General features: G+C 35.5%; 1 protein-coding gene across 4 annotated transcripts in view; it reads left to right on the top strand.

Annotated features, from left to right (window-relative positions):
* The window catches only part of LOC110036680, an 86275-nt gene that overhangs the window by 28299 nt on the left and 31154 nt on the right, over positions 1-26822 (top strand). For all 4 annotated transcript variants that reach the window (XM_020741180.1, XM_020741177.1, XM_020741178.1 and 1 more), the window contains 4 exons: positions 4466-4526; positions 4611-4709; positions 18188-18282; positions 18530-18643. In XM_020741180.1, coding sequence (XP_020596839.1) covers positions 4466-4526; positions 4611-4709; positions 18188-18282; positions 18530-18643 — 369 coding nt within the window. The remainder of the gene's footprint in view (positions 1-4465; positions 4527-4610; positions 4710-18187; positions 18283-18529; positions 18644-26822) is intronic.

Genomic DNA, 26822 nt, shown 5'->3' with positions numbered 1-26822 from the left:
GTGGGGGGGGGGGAGCAACAAAGTGAAGTTTTGCGGTGGGGTTCACAGTGCGGTCAACTGCGGTGATTGCGAAGGAATGGTGCGGGGAGGGGAATGTCGATTATAAATACTCAATTGGGAAAGACCGATAGCCGGAGCACCATTTGAGCCCTTGGAAGAATATCACCTCAGACTAGCTACAGCCAGACCACCACCCGTCTTTGTATATGCCCTAGAATGGAGGAAAAAGGATGCCGATGGCTATCCTGCTTGAAAAGAGACCGATAGCATGGCTACGGTGTAAAAAAGGTAAATTTTTTTGGGTAGCTATATAGTTACATTGTTTGGAGAACAACAATCACATATTGCAAATGCTGCAAATTCTCCTATGAATGACTATACGTGACAATATTATCTAAATATACATCCACAAATGTTTCAATGAAGGCTCAGAAGATCTGATTCATTAGCTGTATGAAAGTGCTCGGTGCATTGGACAGGGCAAAGTGCATGATTGTTCAGTCATACAGTCCATCTCTTGTCTTGAAGGTTGTCTTCCACCCATTATGTTTTCTCATTATGATATGTTGTTAACTATTGTGCAAATCAATTTGGGAGAAAATATCGGGTCTATGTAATTGATCAAGCAAATCTTCTAATATCAAAACACACAATCGATATTTGATTGCAATCTTATTTTTTGCCTTACTGTCTATACACGTGTAACAATCCATCCTTTTTGGGCACAATCAAACTTGACTCAGCACATGAGTAGGTGCTCTTGCGAACTAGTCCTAGGGCCATCAAATCCTTAACCTGCTTCTGTAATTCATACAATGCTGATCACACCTAGTAGGCTAGTCGGTTGGGGAGCACTGATCATATGATAAGTTCAATAGCATCTGAATCTCTTGTAGGGGTGACAATCTAGGTGGAAAACTATTACTTAAACATCATTAAACTTCTCTAGTAAGGGTCGCACTGCCTTAGGTATCGACATCTCTGAGGCCACTTTACTATTGCTTCTCTTATAGCTTGTAGAAATGTGGCGTTGGATGCAAAATCATGTCTCTGTCTGAGTATTCATTATTATTGATCCATTGAATGATAGGAGTACATTATGCTTATCGCATTGAGAAAAAAGTAGGTATTTTTTTGACTATCATGAAGTATACTCCTACTATCATGGTTGGTCCAAAAAAATTTGACGTATTCATAGGCATCATTGTTTAAAAAAATGTTAAAGGCTTACATCTTGAGGCGCATTTCAAATTGAGGCGCACAAGAAAACTTCAAGGTTTAAGCCTCACTGTCACCAATGGGGCTTATGCCTTCTTCATCCAAGGCTTACGACTTGAGGAATAATGCTCGAGGAGTTTTAGACATCACCAATAATAATAATAATAATAATAATAATAATAATAATAATAATAATAACAATATATTCATTTTATTTTATTTATCTGATATAATCCCTAAAATGTTCAAAAAATAATTTAAATTTGATTACAAGATCTTGTTATTAATTTATTTGTTTATTATAAATTATGTTGGATTTCAAATTAATTAATAATTAGAAAAAATTGTAGTGAATGAAAATGGTTTAAAGTTCCTAATAAGACTAACTTTAATTATAAATAAATATGATAATTTTTTTGAAAATAATGAAGTAATGATGAGGTTACTAAGGACCTCGAACCTTATAGAATAGTTAAATGTTAAGTGCATGTTAGATTTATATTTCAAACTTTTATTTTATATCAATTTTTGAGATTATAATTTGTTGTTTATGTATTTATAATAACAAACTAAATTAATGTATTAATGGTTTATGCCATGTTTATGAAATTTTTTAATTTTTTGAGGTTTCTTCTTTTTTTGAGGCTTAAGCCTTGATCTGCCATGAGTCTTACACCTCATCTCAACAACAACAACAAAAACAACAAAAACAACAAGCCTTTATCCCACTAATTGCGGCCGTCTACATGAATCCTTTTCCTTCATGGTGTACTATTGAGTCACCATATGCTTGTAATTTTAGGTCTCGCTAAGAGAAAATGCTTCGGTTCCCAGTTTCGCCTTTTTAAAATTTGATAGACATAACATTATACCAAAATCCGGCTTGTAGCATTATTGGATTGAAAATTCTACCAGGCACCTAGTTTCTTCCTTTCTTCAACTAAGTTAGGGAATATCGATGAGAATATTTCTTGTTGGTAAGGCCTAACTTATCCACTATTGTTATAGATACCACATTTTCACAAATAAATCCATCTATAATAAAATTGCATACTTATTTCTTTCATATTACAACGGGTATAGAAGACGTTATGCTTCAACCAATGTTGATTCCACTTAGGTTGAATCAGGAGAACTCGTCGAACGAGTAGCATTTCACCTTCTTCTTTGTGTAGTTGTGCATCTCTCTTGGGTCTTCATTTTTGTCTCCTCTTCTCTCTGCTTAATAAGAGAAATCACTCTTCTATTTAGACGGTTGGATGCAATGTGCATATACTCATGACATTTGAAGCACTTCTAGATGGGCAATGTTTTGGGAAGGTTGATCTGATAAATCATCATTTTCTCTTGTATTGGTTTTTTGTTACAAGGAGCGAGTTTGGGGTACTATTGACAGTGTGCTCCTATCGCTCCACCCAATAATTGATCCTTGATTGATGAGTGGTGTGGACTTGAATTACTGTGCCATCTTTCCATCTTCAAGATTAAGGTCTGAACATCGTATTACGTCTAATAGTGTTGTAGCTACACCACGTTGCCAATGGACATCTTAACTCGCCAAAATATTGGGCTATAATATTTTTTTTTGGCTCCATCAGTTCATATTTCAACATAAACTGTTCAAATTTAACAATGTACTCCTCTACTAAGAGACTTTTTGGGTGTAAGTGGTGAAGTGTCTTGAACCTCTGTCATGGCTTTGCATTGCTTCTCATTTTTCATCTTGGTTCATGTACTTATTTACTTTTTTTCTTTAAGATGACGCAGGCGTTTCAAATTTTTCTATCATATAAACATACTTTTATTTAACTTAGTGGTGGCTAGCCTTACGCCTTTGCAGGCGGAACACTCTAGCACTCAAAGATCTATTCCATTATTTGGAGACACTCAACGTACTCGTGCAGATTCATGTGAATGTCAAAATCTGATTATTCTATCTTTACTCCAAAGTCACATTCTCTCCTATACTCAATTCAAAACTGACTTGGCAACACTTTTTCGTCACTTGATGTTTCTTGATGAAAAGGGTTTACCTCCTCTCCTCCATTTGGGTGTTCATCGTTCCTGCCGTGGGTGACTTCCTTATGTTGCATCATTTTACAATCAACAAGCCATTTTTGTAATTAGAGGATTTTCCACAATATATCTTCCATAGTAAGCTCTCGAACATCTCATTGAGCGTTTCTCTTTGGCTGCTTGGCGTCTCCTTCTTTCGCTTAAATTTTGGCTGAAAAGGAATGATGGTTTAGGGTTAGGGTTAGGGTGATAACTAGGGTTACGTGAATGATGAGATAATTTTTAGTGGGGGTATTGCTTTAGGTTATTCGTACTTTTTTGTTTAGGAGCAAAGAAGAAAAATCCCTAAAAATTTAGAGTTTGCCCAATTCTGATATCAGATAACACCGAACTATGGCAACTAGTCGGAGTGGAATGGCTAGTAAATGGGTTAGGATGGTTGTGAGATGAGGAATGTAAGTGGGAATGACAACGGTAGTTGAGAAATGGTGAAAAATTGCTGTTGGACAGCAATTCGGACGCAGGAACAGTAGTCTTGCAGCTGTCCGTCTGGAAAACAGTCGGGCAAATGTAAAATGACAAGTTATACTTGAAGTGGTTCCACTCATAACTTGTGAATACTCAAGATATCTTGGTTTCGTCAAATTTATAAGACTCAAGTGGGCGTGGATGATACAGTACGCTCTTTCCTGTCAAGGCTCTACTCATAATGGAGAACGTCCTGTCAAGGCTCTACTCATAGTGGAGAACATTGTATTGGTCTCCAATGCTGCAGAGAATGTTTTGATTGAGCTCTTTTGCCCATCATTATACTTTTTCCTGGTTCGTTAGCATATCTTAACTCCTTATTTATCAAGAACTGTACTATAGTCCCAAGGTTTGGGTAACAGTATACTTTAAGCCCATTCTTTACATCCATTATGGTAAGGTCTCCACCTTGTTTTAGTAATGCAAATTATCCTAGCTCATTAAAATAAGAAATTACGTTTCTGCATTGTACAATATGCACACTGGATCATTATATTAATTTTTGTTCTCAGTCCATATTTAGTTTTAGAGGAATTTTCTGTTCATGATGTAAACATAGTTTAATCTATTAATTGTAAGTAATGAGTCGTTTCAGACAGTGTTCACAGAGTTAACTGAAATAGAATTTTGGAGTATGCTTGCATTATGTTAATTTGTTGCAAATGTTCCTATTGAGGGTGTTATTATTGTCCAATAACTCCAGGTCAGAGGTGCACAACTTTGGGGAACGGATGTATATACAAATGATTCAGATCTTGTTGCAGGTGCTCTCTTAGTCGAGCTGAAATAATTTTTTTTCTGTTGCACTTCATTTATATGTATGATGATCTCCTTGTCTTGTATGCTAGTTCTCATGCACACTGGATACTGCTGCCCAACATCAGCTCCTCCTCCATTTGCAATTCATGAGTTAAGGACGACGATTCGAGTGCTACCACCACAAGAATGTAAGTCATTCATCATCTAGATATGCTTATCGTTTATGTGAATGATATTGTTTATTATGAGAGGAGCATTCATTAATTCTTGTATTTAAATGTTTTACCATTTGAATCTCCATTATGTGTCAATTTTTCTTTTCACCACTATTGAAATATATGTGCTATGGAAAGTTATAAAGAAAGTGTTAGTGTATGTCTCCTAGGTGTAACGTGGTACATAACAATCACATACCTCTCGAACACCTGAACCGGTCAATCGACCCTCCCAGTTCCGAAAAAGACGCCTTGCTTCGCTATTTATGTATCGTCGTTTGTCTTCGAGTTTAATTTTTCTTGTTCCTTCTATCGAGAGCTTCAACGTCTCATGTTCCCTTCGAGGGCTGTATCTGGTGATGAGAAGGGGCTTTAACTGTAACTCGTTCTCCAACGATGTGTTTCTTTCTTCCTTATCATCCTCACACTCATCCTTCATAACTTCTTTCCTGTTACCCGCGGTCGTCTCCTTTTCTTTCCTTTTGTTGGCCCCCAACCTTCTTTCCCGCTCCAGACAAGCTTGCTTCCAAGACTCCGCTGCTGTCCTATCGGTGGCCTCCCCATCCCGTACCTGCACTTGACAATCAGTCGACATTCCCCTCTGATCAACCACCACCTCACTACCGCAGTCTTGATCTTCACTGGCCCCTATCCATAGCCACCTGCTTCACCCTTCAGCCCACCGCAACAATCCACCAACCATGCTGCTTCCCCCATACTTCACCTCTTCATACCGCCAAACTACAATCACCCTCCACCAGTCACCACATTGCGATACCATTCTCATTACGATTGTCTTGTTCTTGTCCTTGTTGTTTCCCATTTCAATTAATTATTTGTAATTCCCTATGTGATTTTCCTTAATAATATAATTATTTTGTTATTATTTGGGCTAACTTCGGCATTAAAGCTCGTTTTATCATAGTCATATCCTAGAGTTTCTAGTATTCTCCATTCACAAGTCTATCTCCCCCTTCCCCTCTCCAAAAAAAAAAAAAAAATAAATCCACACCCTGCACACCTCCTTCCACCTATCCACCACTAAACTCTAACCATGCCATCGAGAAGGAAAATGTCAGAACCTGATAAGGACTTTACCGTGGGCAACATACAACAAATACTTCACTTAGATGATCATGGGTGAGGTCACCGTCAACCATAATAATGAGATCTGTGGAGGAGAGCAGGAAGTACAATTGAACTCCTTTTGTAGGGATGAATTCAATGAAGAGGAAAATCAACTCGAGCATTTCAAAATCCACTATCAGAGGAGGCCGAGATAGGAACTGCATGCTAGAAGGCACAAAAGTTTAGGAGTTATGGTGGACATACAGACATTGACAGGAGGATGAATTCAAATTATTTGCTCAAGTGGATGCAGACTGTTGAGCGGATCTTTTAATATAAGAAATTGCCCAATTACAAAGGGGGAAGCTCGCCGCCAATAAGCTGATGAAAATGCCTCTTTATAGTTGGATAACTTGAAGAGGGAGAGACAAAGAGAAGGATGAAACAAAATCACTTCATGGGAGAAGATGAAAAAGGCGATGCGGCGACATTACATGAAACATCACTACGTGTAGCAGAAGAAGCTATCCGGTGGAATGAACGACAATATTCATGCAACTCAAGTTGAAGTGTGATTTGAAAGAGAAAGATAAGCACTCCAGAGAGTTTTGGGTGAGATGCTCATCGTGAGGAGGGTGCTGTAGATTGAACGCCAAAAAGAGCATTCGTGGTCGAGGCATGACACCTTCCGCACTAGGTGTACCGTGAGAGGGAAGGTGTGCAGTCTCACTTTTGATAGAGGGAGCTTTGAGAATGTGGTCTTCAATATCATGGTAAAGAAGTTGAACTTGGCTAATGCAAAAACATGCCCAATCATATTCTTTGACCTGGTTGAAAAATGATAACAAGATAGAGTGGATTGGCAGTATCTGGTAAAGTTTTTCATTGGAAACCAACTGCATGATGGATGTCTACCACATTCTGTTGAGAAGGCTGTTGTAGCTTGATCGCAAGACTTAGCATAATTGGTTCAAGAATGCTTATTCGTTCACGAAGGGAAGCACATCATTCTCTTGCCCATTAAGGATTCTGTAGCACAATATATGCACATCATAGAGAAGGTACTGAGAATAGTCAAAGAAAACATAAATAATCTAGCCAATGCTAGTCGAATTCTGGGCTATGATGACCGACGTTCGACTAGAGGATATTCATCATGCCATTAATCTTTTTTGAGGATCAGTGTTACAAAGTAGGTTTGCCTATAGACTGAGACTAGCAGAGTATGAGAAGTTGCAACGACAGATACTTGATCTCATCGCAAGGAGATTTGAGAGAGAGAGCACCAGCCTGCGTGGTTTTCTTGTGTTAATGTTGCCTAAAAAGTATGAGTTGTGGAGGATGTGCATTGATAGTCAAGCTATTAACATAATCACCATGAAGTACACATTTCTCATACCGCGCCTTGACGATCTATTTGGATCAATTGAGTGGGGCTTATATTTTTTCTAATATCGATCTTTGCATTGGATATCTCCAGTTCATAATGAGGCTAAGAGATGAGTGGAAGACAACCTGCAAGATCGGTGATGGGCTTCCGAGTGGACAGTCCTGCCTTTTTGTCCGTATAATGCTCGTAACACATTCATGTGGCTGATGAACTAATTATTCTGGGCTACAGCAGGAAGTTCACGCTTATTTACTTCAACATCATCCTCGTCTACAACCGTTTGAAGGAGAAACACTTGCAACATTTGGGACTAGTATTTGAGGTTCTATGAGCGGAAAAGCTATATGCCCCCTTGATGAAGTGCCACTTTTTGACACCCAAGATCTGTCCTTTTTTTGGGTTACATTGTATATGAGGCCAATATGTAGATGGATCTCACGAAGATCGAAGTTATCGCGACTTGGACATCCCCACAACAATTTATCGAGTTGAGACTGTTTCTAAGATTATTATTATTTTACAGAAGGTTTATCGGAAATTTCAACATCATCACTGCTCCGTTGACAGAGCCGTTGAAAGGAGAGAGGTTCTTGTTGACCGAGGCAACCTAGTCCAGTTTTTACACATCGAAGGAGAAGGTGACACAAGCTCTGGTGCTGGGTTTATCAACTTTCAATTAGTTGTTCAAAGTGGAGTGCTACATGTCCAATGTGGGGATCGGAGCAACGTTGCGCCGTCGAGGACATCCCATAGTTTTCCTCAGTTAGAAGTTGAACGAGGCTAGGGGAAAGTATTCGACATATGTCAATGAGTTCTATCCCATCGTGTGGGCTCTTAATCACTGGAGTAATTGCCTACTGTCGAGGGAGGAAGTTCAAACGATTCACGGATCATGAAGCCCCGAGGTTTTTAAATAGCTAGAGCAAGTTGAAGAGTAGACACGCTTCTTGTGCGGAATTCCCAACATCGTTCTAGGTCATTCTCAAGCATAATGCCAGGAGTTATAATCTTGTAGCAAATGCGATGAGTCAGCGCCACTTGTTGACTATCTCCATGCAGGTTCGAGTTGTGGGATTTGAAGTGGTGAAGGAGCTATATGAGATAGATGAGGATTTCAGGAAAAATTTGGATCAATATTAGGATAGGCCCACTGGATCATACCGCAGGGAAGATGGTTATCTGTTTCCCCAAAGCAAATTGAGTGTTCCAATATGTTCGTTGAGAGAAGCCATCATCCAGGAGAGTTACAATGGAGGACTTGCATGTCATTTTGACAGAGACAATACCCTCCTCACACAAAGCGAAGAACTTTTTTTTTGTCTCCGACTGATGAGAGGTGTGGAAAAGTGCATCCGATAGTACAGAGTTTGCTGCCTAGCCAAGACAAGAAGGCAAAACACAGCTATACATGCCATTATCGGTACCAGAAGCCCCTTGGGTTGATGTCAACATGAATTTTGTGGTGGGGCTTTTGAGGACATAGCGGAGCATGGGCTCAGTGATGGTCGTGGTTGATCGATTCTCGAAGATGGCTTATTTTGTGTCGTGCCACTAAATGCTAGACGCATCTGAAGTCACTGATTTGTACTTCAGGGAGATTGTTAGACAACATGAGATCTCCAAGTCCTCACATTTGATAGGGATGTCAAGTTCTTGAGTCACTTCTAGAGAGTCTTGTGAGGAAAGCGTGATACTAAGCTTCAATTCAGATTGACAGCCAACCCACATACTGATTGATACTAGAGTTAACCCAAATCCCAATAGGAAAGTAAATTTTATTACTCAAAAACAAATATAGGTTACATTTAGAGATGCTTGAAACTAGAAAACAATAAGGATACTACGCGACCCAATTTGGGCTGAGGGTGAAGACAACAGTGCTGTAGTTTAAGGAGTATTAGTAACTAAAGCTCGTTGGAGGTGGCTGGAAGGGTGGTGGCAAGCGGTAGGCGATTGAAAGGGGATGGCGGTAGGTGGGAGGTGGCGGGAAGGGGATGGAGGGAGGTGGGAGGTGGCTAAAAACGAATTTAGCAGTAAGTTGTTTGGATTGAAAGAGGGCCAACAATAGCTTGTAGGGGCCGAAAGGGGGAGACAACATGTTGGATGTGGCTGGGAGGTACGGTATCTTAAAGGTGGCTAGAAACGAGGTCACAACAAGTAGGGAGGTGTTTGGAGGGGCAGGTAGCAAGCGTAATTGAAATGGAGGACTTAGACAACGAGGGACAACAAAGTGTAGGGTTGGGACAATGAGGGGACAACAGAGGGGAGGGTGGTGGATTGTGGGACAATAAAGACAGGCTCTCTGAGGGATGAGCAATTAGGGGGATGACTTCAAAGGCTACAGAGGAGCTGGGTAATGATAAATATCTTTGCGAGATCGAGCTACAGTTGAATTACCACTTGAAATTTTGGAGGAGGTCACCACCTCGGATGTGTTACAGACGGAACACCTTATCTTCGGGCACAATTTTAAAATGGGAACACCGACAACTGGCCATTTTCTTGAATAGAAAAATATACAAATCCAATTCTAGACTCTCACAAAAGAAAATTTATAAAAATAAGATAACTTGGAGTGGGTCCCACAACATGAAGTTTGTGGTACTCTTATTGGAAAATCTGACTGGCTCTCACAAATGTGGATCGAACTGGTATGGGCTGCTGACAAGCAACATGCACTCGTTCCCACGTCAATTGCTCACGTGTTCATCTTCTGCCTTCACATTGTCTCCTGCTCTCACATCATCTCTCGCTCTCATATTCGTCTCCTGGAGTTGGGGAAGCATCAATCTCATTCATCGAAGCTTATCTCCTAATAGTTTGGCGTCGAGTTGGCCACATGATGTGTGGAAAAATGCTTAAATTCATTTATAATTTACACATTTTTATGTATAAAATTGCACTTTAAATAAAGTTATTTTTATATTTTTCTTGTAGTTACAACGGGTGTTGGAAGTGGAGCAATGTGGAGGAATGAAGGAGACTGATGCCTAGCGCCAGTCCCCTAAGTGCCTAGGCACCAGTCTCAACCCTGACAAACCAAGAGGATGACGCGTAGGCACCACCCACTTGGCGTCAAGGCGCCGCGATACTGGCGCCTAGGTGCCACGCCCTTGGGCGCCAAGGCGCCTATGTATTCCTCAGCAAATCGAGAGTTTCGTGCCTAGGTGCTAGCCCTTGGACGCCTAGGTGCCAACAACTATTGGAGCAGTTTTGGCAGTTCAAGGAGGCATACGTGAGGAATCATGGGGAGTTGTGTAGGAGGTCAAGGGTGGCTTTTATGCTGCTGTATATGAGTATATAAAATGGTGGTAATAGGGTTTTTGATGGACTGATGCAGGTAGGACTTAGGATTGATGAAAGTTAGGGTTAGATTGAGTACTTTGGGGAGAATTGAGTGGTAAAATAAAGAGAATACTCTGTATGATGTAGAGTTATTATTCCTTGAGTTGAAGATAGAGAAAGACTTCAAGAGTAGCACCTAGGGAAGCATTTGGTGGAGCATTTTCAGGTTGTTGTAAAGGAGATGAAGATAAGTGATTGTGTATTTCATTTGTATTTCCTTGAACATATCATTTAGTGGAATTTTCTTTTTTTTCAAATGAAGCTTTGTGATATGTTCTTCATGTTTTTTGAGTAGTACTCTTTACCTTACTATGTGATGATTGAGTAAGATGTGTAGGATGACAAAATATTTTCAAAATTATTTCATAATTACTTAATGTGATGATTAACATTCAGATCTTCGTTTACTTTTTATTCTTCGTTTCCGAAATTGTTGTTCATCTATCCTAAATGTTAAAATGTGTTGTGAACCATAATGACTCGAAAGAACTATGATATAATCAATTAAGTTAGTCACGTTGAACTGTGGAGTATAGGTGAATATGCTTCTTAGAGATGTAAATGCTAGGGAAATATTCTTTGATGGGTTGAAAACGAGATTTAATGAATTAAAGTCATTTTAATCAAATCTTCTTTATTCACTCGGGAGAGGGTAAAGAAGAGAGTTGTTCTTATTTGTCACTATCTAAATTTACAATTAACACATTATATTTTCTATACTGCATTTAAATTATTAAAAGAGAGGGTAACTTTAGAGCCTGTCATTCATTAATACAAGAACTAGGTTAAGTGGGATATCTGTAGGATTTAAACTAAAAAATTGATTGCGATACAATAGGATTAGTTTGTAGAATTTTAACTTAATTTAAATTCAGGTTAAGAACAAAACTAGTAGGCTTGAACTTTTCCTAAGTCTGATTCCCTCGTTTACTGTGGGATCGACATTCCACAATAAAAAATCTAATATTTCTGATACAACATGTATCCTTGCGTGAGCCCCCAGAGTATTAGTGCACCTGGAAGTGGGCATCACCATGTTGAATGTTTGGGAACCAATGCAACTTTTCGGTAAGTCCATCCTGTATGCATTTTCACTCCAAAGCTCATCCTGGTAGAATAAGTATTCATCCTCTTTTGGCTCATCTTGAGCTGATAGATAAACGAGTATTCCCATTATTCAGGCTTGAATCATTACGTATGTAAACTTCTTATTTCACTCCTCTTACTCGGCTGGATGTATCTGCTAAACAAGTGTATGAGGATTGAACTTTGGGATGAACTCTATGGCGGGTTGAGCAACTCTCACTTGTAACCACTCAAGTGAGGCCTCTTTTTCTCCTCTTTTAGGGTCTGAAACTTATTAAAGAATTTTCTACCCCACTAGGCTCCTACGACAACTTCCGAAATTGTTGTTCATCTATCCTGCCTGATCATCTGTCGGGGGTTATACTGTTGAATATATTTTAACAACTAGGTTAATATTTTTTCATCTTTATGGCATGAAAACTCGATGTCTCGCAATTTCTATGATCTGAATATCCCCGTAGATTGTTATGCTTTGCTTCTGCTTCCGCCAATTCCGTGAAGTCGATCCCGCGATGCGAAATTCCACCTGATTGTGGAAAATCCTACGATTGCGGGTGACCGAACAGGAAATTCATCCAAGTGCTGATCTCAGCCCAAATTTTCTTCATTTTCTTATTCATTTCGTATTATTTTAATTTCTAATTAGGATATTTTCTATTAGGTTATGTTTGTTTTGTTGTTTTGAGAGGCACTTGTGTGTTTAGAGATGTTGTTTTCTATTTATGCTCTCTAGAGTGCTGTATTTTTTTCTTTTGTAAGTGGTGTGTTTGTATCTTACACAGTAATAGTTGGTGGAACCTCCTTGCCGTTTGTATCTCGTCGTTTTGCCAATTGTTGTCTTTCATCATGATCTATCGACTAGATTGATGGGGTCTTTTGATAATATTTATGCTTTGGATGCATCGTATATACTGATTTTTGTAAGATGATTGATGGTTAGTTGAATTTTCTTTGCATGATGCGTCTCCACCTCAATTTGTGCAAATGCTTCAATTGTTGTCCTCTGTTTTCCTGTAGTTAGATCTATTTGGGTCGTGGAATAGGTATAGTGGTCGATGGCTATACACTTTGTCAAGCAGGTTGCTCAACTTATAGGGGAAACTCATAAGTTTCACTTAGCAAGTCCAAATTTTCTCCTTAAAAGGATTGGACTGATGTGACTGATGCTTTTGGGAATATTCAAGAGATGAATTTCAACTTAAATCATAAGCTTTGAATGATTTTAGTTCATACTCCCATCTAGCCAGAAAAAACTAATATAATTTTATATTGGGAGCGGAATACTCATAGATTTCATCCATTTTTTTTATTTACGTTTTACATATGATTTTCAATTCCCCATACAAAGAAAAATCATCTAAGAAAAAAACTTCTGATTATGTTACATTCGTAAATTACAATAATGTTTATAGTGAGATTATTCTTCAAATAAATTTAAATAATATTTATTAACCTTAGCCCAGGTAAATAAGAGACGTAGTATGTCAGCTTAAAAAATAGTATAAAAAACCTGAATGATATCTTCATTGGCAGAGTCTAAATCATAGTGGCATATCCTTCAATTCCTAAGCCGCACTTATAAATATTTCAAGCAAGATACCTTGATGATGAAAGTGTTCACTGAAAACTTCAATTAGAAAAAATACTAATCATCAAATCGTTCTGGAGTCTTATACAAATCACTTTGAGGCATAAATTCAGATTAAATAATTTATATATAAAAAAATAACATGATTTCTATGAAATTTAAAGCTTTCGAATGAAATCCATCACCTGAAGTTAAAGAGTTAAATCCATCTATCTTCTGCAATAATTTGTTGAGGTTGATAAACTTATGATTAAATTAAGCTCACAAACTATTAATTTTGTATTTTGCGTATTGCTGTCATTTCTCTGAATAGATCTCAATGATGTATTGATGTGATTCACATGTTTTGATTGTTTGATTTTGCCCCTAAGTGACATCACCAAAGGAGCAATAACGACGAGGGCTTTCTAACTTGATTATTTGTCATAAAATGGTACTATTATGTGGTCATGTATGAAGCTCTGATGTTTTCTAATAACTTAGCCCTTTTGAGTTGTGAATTATATGGTATACTTGATGGAACACTTTATTAAGTATTCTTGTCAAAACATTCATTTAGGTTTACAATATTTCATTAGATGATGCAGTACAAGGTTGCTGAAAATGATCCTTTAGTTAGGTTGAGTTGATTATCTCATTTGACTAAGTAGATAAGGTTTCATAAAAACTACGATCAATGGAACTATGAGATCATATTTGTGCTTGTCACTGTTCTCACCACCTTCCTCTCCAACTGACCGTAAAACTTTAAATGTTAATTTAAATTACTTTTGTTATATGCTAAGCACTTAGGGACTAACAACGACGACAACAATAAGTTTTTATCGCACGAAGTGTGATCGACTACATGAATCCTTTTTCTCCATCATGTCTTATTCAGAGTCATATTTTCATTTAATTTTAATAATTTAAGATCATTTTTAATACAATATGCTCGAGTCTTTTCAGCTCTACCTCTACCTTCCTTAAAATAAGTCGAATCTAAAACATCTACTCTCCTAACGGGATCTTCAGATGGCTGACGTTTAATGTGATAAAACTATCCTAGGCGACTCTCTCTAATCTTGTTTTTCAGTGGAGCAACACCAACCTATTCACGGATTCATTCTTTCGCAATTTGTCATGAATGTCAAGCCACTCATCAACCTAAGGATTCTCATCTCAGCAACATATAACTTAGCTTTGTCTTCTCTTTTAAAGGCAAACATTCTACGCCATAATGCATTGTAGGTCTCTTCACCATCTTATAAATTTTCTCAAGTTTAAGTGATACTTTTCTATCACACCGTAGGCCCGGTGCATTCCTCCATTTTAACCAACTTGAATTTTATTAATAACATCCTCATCTTTATCATCATCACTTTGAAAAGTAGACCAAGATACCTAGAACGTTAAGAACTTTTAATGATTTGATCACTCATAGTTACAACTCTGCTACTAGTTCTACTGCCACTAAAATTGCATTCCATATATTTAATTTTAGATCTACTCAAGTGAAGATGTAGACCTTCATATTTCATGTTTTTTCTGAACTCTTTTTCTAGCCTTATCCTTAGCTTTGTCTTCTCTTTTAAAGGCAAACATTCTGCGCCATAATGCATTGTAGGTATCTTCACCATCTTAATCCTCTTGTAAATGTCAAGAAGAGTTTTCATAACTAGAACAAAAAGATATTGGCTTAAACCGATCCCAGATGTAATCCAATCGAAATAGGAAAATACATGGTCAATCCTCATTCAGTTCTAACACAGCAACAACAATAATATACATATCTTTATTGACTTGAATATAAGACATATCATTGCCTTTCTTTTCTAGAACTCTTTAAAGAACTTCTTTTGGATTCTTATCGTATGTTTTCTAAATCAATAAAAATTATATATAGATCCTCTTTACTCTCTATGTACTTCTCTATCAAACCTTTCAATAAATGTATAACTTCCATGGTAAACTTGTCCGACATAAATCCAAACTGATTATGAGAAATCTTTGTAGCACGTCTTAACCTATGTTCAATTACACTCTCCCATAATTTTAATCTATGACATGTTAGCTTATTTCCTCTATAGTTTGCACATTCTTGTGCATCCCCTTTATTCTTAAAAGTGGGGACCAAAATATTCTTCCTCAACTACTAAAGCATATTTTTAGTTTTTAAAATCATATTAAAGAGTTTAGTAAGCCAAAAAAATTTCAAATTTCTTTAATACTTCTACAATTCAAATGTGATATCATCATTTCCTACTTACTTTTCACTCTTGATTTTTTTTAAAGCCTCCTTTTATTTTTTTTATTAATGCGACGGTAAAAATAAAATGTTACATTATTATTAATGATATTTAAATCATTAAGGTCGATCGTATTTTCAGAAATGTCATCGAAATGTTTATCAAAATTTCTAACCCAACTATATTAATTATCTTCCTCTAAAAAATGAATTTTTGATTTTCATGTTTAACACGCTTTACATGAATTAAATATTTACTTTTGTTTTTTGTTTGCTTGATTAGCTTATACATATATTTTTCCTCTTTATTTGTATTAAGTCTGTTATAAAGATCACTAAAAGCAGAATTCTTAGCGTCACAAATTCTTCTTTTAGACTCCTTATGCACCGCATTATATTTTTCTCAGTTATCTAAGCTTTTACATTTTAACCAATTTTTATTTCAAAAAATTTTATATTTTATCTTTTCTTGCACATTATTATTCCACCGTCAATTATTTTATTTATAAAACTTATTCTTGTGATTGTCCATATACATATTTTGTCATTTGTTTAATAGTTCTTGTTGCTTCATACCACATAGAATTAGTTTCTTTATGAACTACCAAGTCTTGTAATCTTGAAGTTTGCTTAAAAATAATTTTATGTCTTTTATGTGTGCCATCTAATTCTATGACAATGTTTTGTTGTATTTTTTTTCTTGCAAATGCTTATCTAAAAAATAGAATTAATAGTCAATGTTGAGTACTTAAATTTCATTTAAAATGATTGTTACAATCTTTATATCAATCTTTATATTCTCGAAGCTTTTTTTTTTCTCATAAGAAAATAATCAATTTGGGTTTTATTAGATTCATTCTTATAAGTAATAATATGCTCATCTTTTTTTATTAAATAAAATATTAGCAATAGCAAAATCATTGGCTAAAATGAAATTTAATATGGTTCTACCTACTTGATTAATCACTTCAAAACCTTAGTCATCATGAATACTTCTAAAATCTTCTACCATTCTACCAACATGTCCATTTAAATCCCATCAAATGAAAACTTTTTCTTCAAGTGGAATCATTTGTATTATTTCTTCTAGGTCAGTCTAAATTTCTCTTTTGAACCTATATCTAAACTTACTTGAGGAGTATAATCTTTAGTCATATTATTTAATCTCTAATTCTATTAATTTTTACAAATTTATTTTTAAAACTATTATCTATAATATCAACTACACCATTTCTCGTGCGGCTTCTGCATGAATACCAAAGTTTAAAACTTAAGTTATCAATCACCTTAGCTTTTTCTTCAATCCATTTAGTTTCTTGAATGCATAAGATATTTATCTTCCAATGATCCATAATATCTACTAATATCATTAATTTACTGGTGAGAGTACTTATATTCTAAGATTTTATCCTGATATTTGTTTTGTAGACTAGCTTATTTGCCCGCTCGTCGATAATGTGAGAACCCATGCTTATTTGACATTACACCCGAGCGCAGGTGCAACGACCCTTACACACTTTTCACTGTATTCAAACCATACAACACGTCGCTTCCAGGAGATGCCCTAGCATTTACACAATGATTTAAATTATTAATGTAATAATATTTTGACAAAAAAATTATGCTGGCTATCGACAATCTTACATAGCCCTCCACTTTTTGCAACCAGAACATGGGAGCCAGCTAGAATTTTTAAACGTATTTGTTCCATCAAGACTTGTAAATTAGCAGACTGTCAGATATTAAAGCTATTGACATTTACTTTGCTCGTTTTCAAGCTAACTTGGAGATAGATATGTAAAATTCAACACACAGTCCTCACTTCATATTGCATTAATATTGAACTATTGATTGTTATAAACAGAAATTAAGAGATCGCCAAATATGAAAGTTATTGACATTTACTTGGCTAGTGTGTAGTCTGTGTTGAGGGGGGGGACGATTGAGTACAGTCGTCTGCATTGCAGTAATCTTGAACGATTGATTGTTAAAAAACCAAAGATTACTTTTTTAAAGTCAATCAACCTCATTGGGACGTTTGAAAATTTTCACTTTAAGATGCTGAGTTGCACTATTAGTGGTTGATGGAATAATTATATTGGTGGAGCATGGCAGTTTGTTTGTTAGCTCTACCTTACCCTCATGGCATTTCGGTCTGCTTTCTTGGGCATCAGAGAAAAGAATGAAGCATGTTCTCAAAGCATAAAGTATGAGTGGACTTTTTGGCTTCAATGTTTAAAGTGTAATGCAAAACACAATTTTGTTTTGCTCGAGTGCGCCCAATATTTGTAATTATTTTGTACTTATATAGGAGAATTTGCCTGGATTGGGCAATCAGTAATGACTGCTTAAGAAACAAAAGAACTGCTCTTCCTTATTGCTAGGCGGAGCTCAGAAGATGCTGCTAGTTCTGCTCTGTCGTGTTTTATAGTCTTTGATACTTTAAACCAAAGCAACACACTACTTTGCAGTGCCCTTCTGTATGCAAGTTTGCATGATAGCATGCTGTGAATAACACTGAGCGCAAAAATGTTCCTCTGCCTTATAAAAATGGTTGCATTGATTAATTTTTTCGTTTCAAGAGCTACTCCATGAAGTGAGTTTGACTAGTTAGTTTCTAAATCTTATGGCATCATTTGAATTGCTCTTCAATTTTTTTGTCATACCTAAAAGTGTGTTTGCATGCCCAAATTTATGCTATTTTTACCCCTTTTGTTTTCTTTAGCTGCAACTGCTAATTCATGCAGGTTACTCCTCAACTTTAAGAAATAATGTCCGCTCTCGATCTTGGGGAGCAGGAATTGGTTGCAGCTTTCACATTGTGCGGTGCTGTATCATCAAGGTTTTTTGTGCTATTCATTGTTATGTTTTGAGTTGTTATCCTGTAGTTGACATTTGTCTTTTCAGGAATTCCGTCTTTTATATGCTTTTAATTGAGAACTTATAAAATTTGATGAATACTTATGTTTCCATCATAAGCTACCTGATCTCTGAAACATGTTGCTTTTCATGTAGTAGACTTTGTGATTGGTAATAGTATAAAGTGATACTGATTCTCCATACATCTGCTCCTGTTTACTTTTTGACAGAAAGGTGGTGGTACTATTGATCTTGAACCTCGCCGTACGCATGTATCTGCAGTGGAGCCAACAATTGCTCCTGTTTCTGCTGAGCGTACAATGACAACAAGGGCTGCAGCTTCGGTAATTCCATAATTATTTAGGTTTACATATGTGATTAAATTTTTTGTTGGCTAAATAGGTTATAGCAGCTTTGGCTAGCTGGAGGATTCCTGATTTTTCATTATTTTAGGCGGTTCAATCATCAGAAAGACAGGGAAATGTACTTTAATGAAAAAAAGACATGATCTTAAGGATTGCTTTTATTTTATGATTTTATATGGTACAAATAGAACGAATCGTTAGTGTTATATGATGATATAAAACAAACATTTTGTTGGTCATTTGCATCTAAAATACATCAACTTTTTCTACAGGTCAATGGGCAGTTATATTCAGATTGTTAGATCTTGATATCTTTCTGTTATAGTTAGGTCAAATTAAAATTTCAATCCGATGGCACCTAATTTAAAATAAGTCTTATTAGTACTTGTTTTTTGTTGTTCTAAAATCTGACTTGTTTGGATTATGAACTAGTGTTGGGAGTTGAGGCCAGAAAGCATTCAGAGAATAGAGTAAGAGTTTGTTCAGGACAACTTATTCACATTTTGCGTCTCAAAATTATTGCTCCATCGCTGTTTTGCTATTGTCTTCTTGCTTTATTTTAAAAAAAAAGGATTGTGATTAGGAGTATAATGTTAGTTGTTGCAAGTAGATTTATTAGAGTTTGATAGCCGTGAGAAAACCATTTTCTAATTTTTTATGGAAGAAAATTAAAATAGTGACAACAGCTTCCCACAAAATCTCAGCAATTGCTTTTACAAACTGCGATAGTCTCCCCAAATGGAGTTGAAGCATGTGTTATTGGATAATTGCGTTGCAATTTCGACCAAGCAAATAGATCTAAATAACTTATTATTCAAAGGTGGGGGTGGGGGTGTTGTGGAACTTATGTTTTATGGTTTCCTTATTTTGTTTTTAGTGTTTAACCAATCTATTATAATTGAAACATTTCTAATAGAGACAAGTCATGATTCAATTTTATTGCAATGAGAAGTAGACATGAGTTTGATAGGACGGGACCTCTAAGTTTTGTGCTATAATTCAACTTAGTTTTGGTTAAAAGTAGGCAATCGTTTGCTAGGACGTCTCTCCTAAGTGATGTATCCCATGTTAATCTAGTTGTGGGTAAAAGTATGTAAATTTTAAGTAAATTTAAAACAGAGATTTGATTTTCTTACAAAAAAATCGAAGAAATTTGAATAAAACAACATAATTGATAGAAAAATTCAGTAGAAATAGACATAAATATTTGTTGGTTTATTAGAAATTAAATGGAGAAAGGAAAAAAATTCAAGGAGACTGAGGAAGATACAAGTTGTGTTTTCGAAATAATAATAATAGTGATGAGGTAGGACACTTGTTGTCAAGAGTTTAAAGTTGTAATTGAAGTAAATAGTGTTACAACAGGTCTTGCTATTGAGATGGTTATTAATGAGGACAATATGGATGTTGTTAATGTTAAATGATGGTTTTAAGAATTATTTAGTTAGTGTTTAAATGATGGTTTTAAAAATTAGTTATTGGATTCAATGGATGAACTATTAATAATTATATTTGTGTAATAAATGATATTTAATGGAGTTCTTTTAAATGTTCTTCTAGGTTCTACTGGGATGGACTGTGAAATGAAATGCTGTAGGTATGGAATACAACAACAACAACAACAACAAAGCCTTAATCCCACTAAGTGTGGTCAGCTACATGAATCCTTTTTCTCCATTGCGTCCTATTTAGTGTGATATTTTAATTTAATTCTAATAAATTAAGATCATTTTTTATACAATAAGCTCAAGTCTTCCTAGGTCTTCCTCTGCCTTTCTTAACACGTCGAATCTAAAACATCTATTCTATTAATTAGATCATCAGATGATCGACATTTAATATGACCAAACCATCTAAGATTACTCTCTCTAATTTTGTCAGTTACTGGAGGTATCACGGGTATATTCATTTCACATTATGTTTCTAAGTGTAAAGCCACACATCCACCTAATCTTTGGGTGATCAAATTATTAAAAGGTGTGAACGATTTAGATATCTTGGTTTAGATATTGTTCAAAGCGATGGCGATATAGATGGGGATGTTATTAGTAGAGTTCAAGTTGGTTGGTTGAAGTGGATGATTACTTCTGGCCTTTTGTGTGATAGAAAAGTATCGCTTAGACTGGAAGGAAAATTTTATAAGATGGCGGTAAGACGTGCAATGCTCTATGGTGCGGAATGTTGGTATTTAAAAGAGAAGCATGATACTAAGTTAAGTAGAAATGGAATATGCAATACAAAAATCAATACAAGAATTTATACATGATTTTAGAGTACCTTAATATCTTATCATGTACAATACATATTTTAAGAAGTAAGAATTCTTAATTATGTAAGGGAACACTAAATCATCGATATATACTGTTCTTGGGTGGAGTGAATTTTTTTTGGAATAATTACATACAGAACATCCAAAACATTTAAATTTACAATCAATCACCATGTGATTTTCTGAATTAAAAAACCAATGAATTTATGCGTGCCATGTTCACAATATTGTGAATTTGATAAAATGAAAAAAATAATGAGCGGGATTTTATGATGAATTTTGATATTTGAGTGAGAATTTGAAAAATGAATGAAGGAGGCTGCTTGATTTGTAAATAACAATGTTTCAAGTGCTCTGGATGTAATTTTCCCTTTTTTATTAGAATTATTATAAGGCGATTTGAGAAGAGACTTTGATTAGATAACTTAGATTTGTTATTATTGTTGTGTTTCTTGAGAATATAAAGTGACAAGTCAAATCAACTAAATGCCCTAAGAAAAAAAAAAAAACTAAATGCCCTAGAATAATGTGGTGAAATTTGAGAGGTGAGGAATTCTTAGTTTTTCAAGATCGATTGCCAAAAAAAGGGTTGTTTTAAATTCCGTAACTAAGACTAATTTGATATGTGATAAATTGGATAGTTTCATTAAACAAATTTTAATAGAAGTTTGATGAGATTTCAGAAACAACTGAAACATTTCTGGGTAGGGTTGATGATTTGGTAAGGATGTGCAAAAGCTTATTTATAAAAAATGCCTTATGTGAAAAATTAAGTATTTTTTCGACATATAATTGTTACAAGAAGCGAAGCTAAGGGTCCATTTTGTTGGGTGTATGATTGACTTATTTCATTCAGAAACAAGGGTTTTAAGTATTTTTTTGTTTATTTGAAGAATTTGGAATGCGGAGTAAAATATAAAACAATTCTAATGTTCACCCTATTATTCATTTTTTTTGTGTATTTCAAATTCAATCGATTTGGCTAGACTCTATTGGTATCATTCTAGGGTTCCTAAAAATTGTTCAAGAATCTAATTTAGTAAGGAGTTGATTGTGGAATAACAGGGGGGAAATTTTGCTAGTACGATAGAGTTTGGAAGGATATAGAAGTTCGGCAACACTTTGGGCTGAAAGCAACATACAAATTGTGAAATGACTATTTTGATAAGGCACAACTATAGAGAAAGATCCACCGTATGTTCCTGAACAATTTAGAGTCACACCACTTGCAAATTAATAGGATACAATATTATTTAGGGCAAAAAATCAGAGAACATGATCTTCAATTATATAACCTAAAGCAAATGTGTCCAAATGACACAACAACATATCTAAATATCTCCAAGAAAAAGTAACCATAATTAATAGATTAATTATATAAAATAGGGCCATAAGAGAGCGGCCCAACCCCATGGGGACTAAAAAAGGTGAATGAGTCCTTCAATTTGACTGGCTCTTCCACTTTTCGGAGTTTTGCTTCAGCGGGAGGAGGATGGGAATCGCATCTCACCCTAACAGCGCTTGCATCGTTCTTCCCGTGTGGAAGGGGCATCGTCTTCATCACTTAAAATCTCTGAATCGTCATTGAATGACAGAAGCTCGATGATTTTAATTGTAGAAGAGATATTGCAGTCTTTGGGTAAATCAATTTTGTAGACATTATCATTAATCTTTTTGGTGATTTTGAATGGACCATTAGGTCTAGGCTCGAGCTTCTCAAAAAAATCTACAAAATATTTCTCATTCTTCAATATGATTCAGACCAAGTCACCTTTCCTTAAGGCTAGAGCATTCTTGGATTTATTTGCCTATTTCTGATATTTAGCATTTTGCTTAACAATTTCTATCTACACATGTTTATATAATGTTTGAATCAATTTTTTGTTTTAAGCTCAGCAATTGAAAGTATCAACTCTAGTATTCCATATAAAATTTGAAATAGGCTATGTTCTTTTGATTGGCTAATGGACCGATTGTAAGCAAGCACAAGTTAATAAAGTTTCAAATCCCATTGCCTGATATTCTTGTCGACAAAACAATTGAAGAGGTTTACCAAGCTGTGATTTGCAATTTCTATTTGCCCATCTGTGGATGTGCCACTGAACTAAGTTGAAAATTTATACTTTTAACTTGTCTCTTTAGTTATTCTAAATGTGTTGAGAAATTTCACGTCACTATTTGAAGTGATGGTCTTAGGTATTACATTAAAACAAACCATCTCCTTGAAATATAAGTTTGTGATGTGTAATGCATTTCATTGCTTTGTAGAGTGGAATAAATTGTGTTATCTTGAAGAAGCTGTCTATCATTACTATAACAGAATCCTTCCTTAGCTATGTCCGGGAAAGTTAACTACAAAATCCATGCTCACATTCGTCCAGGGTATCTTTCGCATGAAAAGGGGGTGTATAAAGCTAAATTTTGTCCTCAAAACTTCGCCAGATAACTTACCTTGCACTGCGTAACATCTCTTTTCACATTTCATACTATTCTGGGTCAATTAAATTCTCTTTTATTGGAAAAAGAGTTTTTCCCTATTGAAGTGTCATGCCATGCCTCCATTATAACACTACTATAAGATTATTTTTTAAAGTAAACTCCTGATAGCATAAAGCATGTTTCAATAGAATAAGTAGCCATATGATATATGGAACAACTCATATGGTCTGTCTTGACAACAAAAGCACAAATATCTTAGAAATCCTCATCAGTGGCATATATATCCTTTAAAACTTAAAAATCTAATTACCTATGATTTTATTGTAGTAATAAAAAAATGAAAATGGCTTCTATTTTTTTCCGACTTCCTTGCTTATGTTTGAGCACAAAATGGAATAAAAATAAGTATTTCACCCACGAGATGTGTCTAGTCTTATGTTTTTTTAGTTGTCCAAGAATCTCAGAGCCTCGCGGTTGGTGTTCATGATAAATTAATTTTTCATTAGTTACATAATCGAGTGATTGAGGGCTCATAATGGCATAAAACTTCATCTTGTAGGCAAAGTACTTTCTTCTGTAATCATTTTACATTTCATTAAGGAAAACAATAGGATGTTCTTCTTGAGTTAGCATAGCTCTAATTCTCACATTAGAGACATCATATTCCACTGCGAACACTTAGCTAAAATTTGGAGTAGGTCAAAGTTGGCTTGAGTAGCCTGTTTCCTAAGAGCATCAAAATTAGCTGTGCCTCATCTAATCATGCAAATTATTCTCCCTTGAGGAGTTCTATCAAGGGTGCCTCAATAAGGTTAAAATTTCTTCTAAATTTTCTAAAAAGAAATGTTAGTTCATCAAACATAAATACTTGAGTAAAAGATTGGAGTTTGGATTGCCTTGAATTTCATTGGGTCAATCTCAATACTGGTAGTCAAAATAATGTTTACCTTAAGAAGCACCCCTACGTTGTGAGAATGTAACACTTTTTCAGGTGATCATATAATTGCACCTTCCTCAAAACTCCAAACATTGACACAGATGCTACAAATGCTCCTCCTTTGAAACGTCATACACTAGAATGTTGTTAAAGTATACAACCATAAATTTTTCAATGAAAATTGGGAAGAATTTATTCATAGATGCATGAAAATGTTTGTCGCATTGAACTGAACTAATAAAAAGATTGTCCACTCATACGTGTTGTCTTGTGTCTTAAATGTTATTTTTCATGCATCTCTTGGTCTCATTCTGACATGAGTCAATTTTACGTTATTTCACCTGTTTTTTCCCATGCATTTTACTTGTTATTTTTACTTATTTAATCATGTATTTATATTTGTGAAAGGTTTTGTTGATGTTATGCTAGCTACTTATGTTGAATACATGCATTTTGTAATTAAAAAAACCAACATAAATGTGGCCTAAAACAGTATAACCACGTTTGTAAGAGGCGTGATCACGCTAGATTGCAGAGAGACGGCGTTACCACGTCGGTATCGGGTTTGAGGAAGTCACTCGATTTAGAAGGTTGATCTGACCATGCCACATTTCGGCTTGACCACGCCAAAGGAGCAGGAATTTGTTTTGGCAAGAAAATTTTTTATCAAATTCTTGGATTAGGCTATAAAAATATTCCTTAATGCATCTTTTGAGAGGGAGGGAGACCATGAGAGAGCTGGAGACGGCTGAAGAACAGAAAGAGTGTTTTCTATCTACACATGAGAGTGTTTTGAAAAAACCTTGGAATTCTCGTTCTCTCTTGGGGTTGAGGTGCGAAGGCAGTTTCTTACCTTTTACTTTGTATTTTCTTACATATTTTGAGAGGTTTATTGTATGAGAAATGAGTCAACTGCTTTGGAAGAGGCAACAAACTGTTTTGTAAGTTTTTACTTTTTATTTTTTCTTGCAATGATGATTTCAAGGAAAGTTTTTCCTTTGCGCTTTTTAACATGCATAGCTAAATTTTCTTTCACGTCTCTGATTCATGATATGTGGTTTTTGTGGTTTTCTCGAATGATTTAGTTCCCTGTATCGTTTTCCTAAGGAATCTGAGTTTTTTTCCCTTGTTGTGTTGAACATAGAATTTTATTTACTCGTGATTTAACTAATTATGATGTTAAAATATTTCATGATTTGTGACTCCTGCCCGTTGTGCAAAGGAATAAAATGATTAACCACAAAATTTGGGTAACAAGAGAGATTTTGGATAAATCTCCGAATGCTATGAGGATTGAGAAAGCCTCAACTTCATGGATTCTAGCTTTTTTTTTTAGGTAAGCATGAATATAAGAACTTTTTATTCATGTTGACAACTATCTCGTTGGGGAAAGTTTAAGAAAATCTCGTAACATCACATCATCTAATTTACAAGGTCGCGAGCCTCACATATCTTGAAGAGCAGTAAGATTTATCTACCGCTGTTTTCTATCTTTTTCAAACTCGTTATCTTTTGTTTTCTTTTTTTATTAATATTTTAGAAAATCATCTTTTATTTGTGATCACACAAAAGTAGGTTTAGAAGTGTGGTAAATTCACCTTCCCAGAATAATTCTTAACACTTTTGTCGTGAGATCGATACGCGGTACTCTTTTAACTACGTTATTACTTGAAACGTATACTTGTGTGATTTGACCGACTTACTTTATCACAACTTTTCGTGCGGTCACATCCTGATCCAGTGATAACCATGCAAGTCGATCATGGAGAAGGCACTAGCTTTATGTAACTTATCAAATAAATCATCCAATCTAAGAATGTGAAACCAATACTTGATAATGATCATGTTCACAACATTGTTATCAATGCACATGCACCATAACTGTAAGTAAAAATAAATCTAATTGATAGCCTAGTAAGATAAAATATGTCTCAAAGGGGCCCACACAACTGCATGCGGGCTAAGAAGACTACCAGTCTATCAACTAGACCAATACTTCTGCTTTTGGGAGTTTCACTCTTGCAGGAGGAGGATGCAACCCGTGTCCCGCCTTAACAAAAGCCCTTATAACCCACGAACATGGGGAACCTAGTTAAGCTTGAATTGAGTTGGATCTGGCTAGTTTTGCCAATTAGACTAGGTTTAGCTTAGGTTATTACTTTAACTTACCTTGGGTTAGCTTTTTTTGTCCTAACTAGCTAGGGTTTGGTCCTAGGGTTTTGTTCTCACCAATAGGGGTGTAAACGAACCGAACACGAGCGAGCTCAGACTCACCTCGTGTTCGGCTTGTTTGCTTAGTGAGCCGAACACAAGCCGTTCACGAACAAAGTGTCGTTTTGACAACCCTAATCACGTAGCCATAAGATGCTAAGGTTTGAGGTAAGATTTAAAACATCATTTGAATCTAATTTAATATTTTTTATTTGATTTTCTTAATTAATATTTTTAATTGATTATAAATTTTTGTAGCCTTGTAGTAAATTAAATTATATATATATATATATATATATATA

The sequence above is a fragment of the Phalaenopsis equestris genome, unplaced genomic scaffold (genome assembly GCF_001263595.1).
Source record: "Phalaenopsis equestris unplaced genomic scaffold, ASM126359v1 Scaffold209646, whole genome shotgun sequence".
NCBI lineage: Eukaryota > Viridiplantae > Streptophyta > Magnoliopsida > Asparagales > Orchidaceae > Phalaenopsis > Phalaenopsis equestris.
This window is presented reverse-complemented; position numbering and strand designations above follow the sequence as displayed.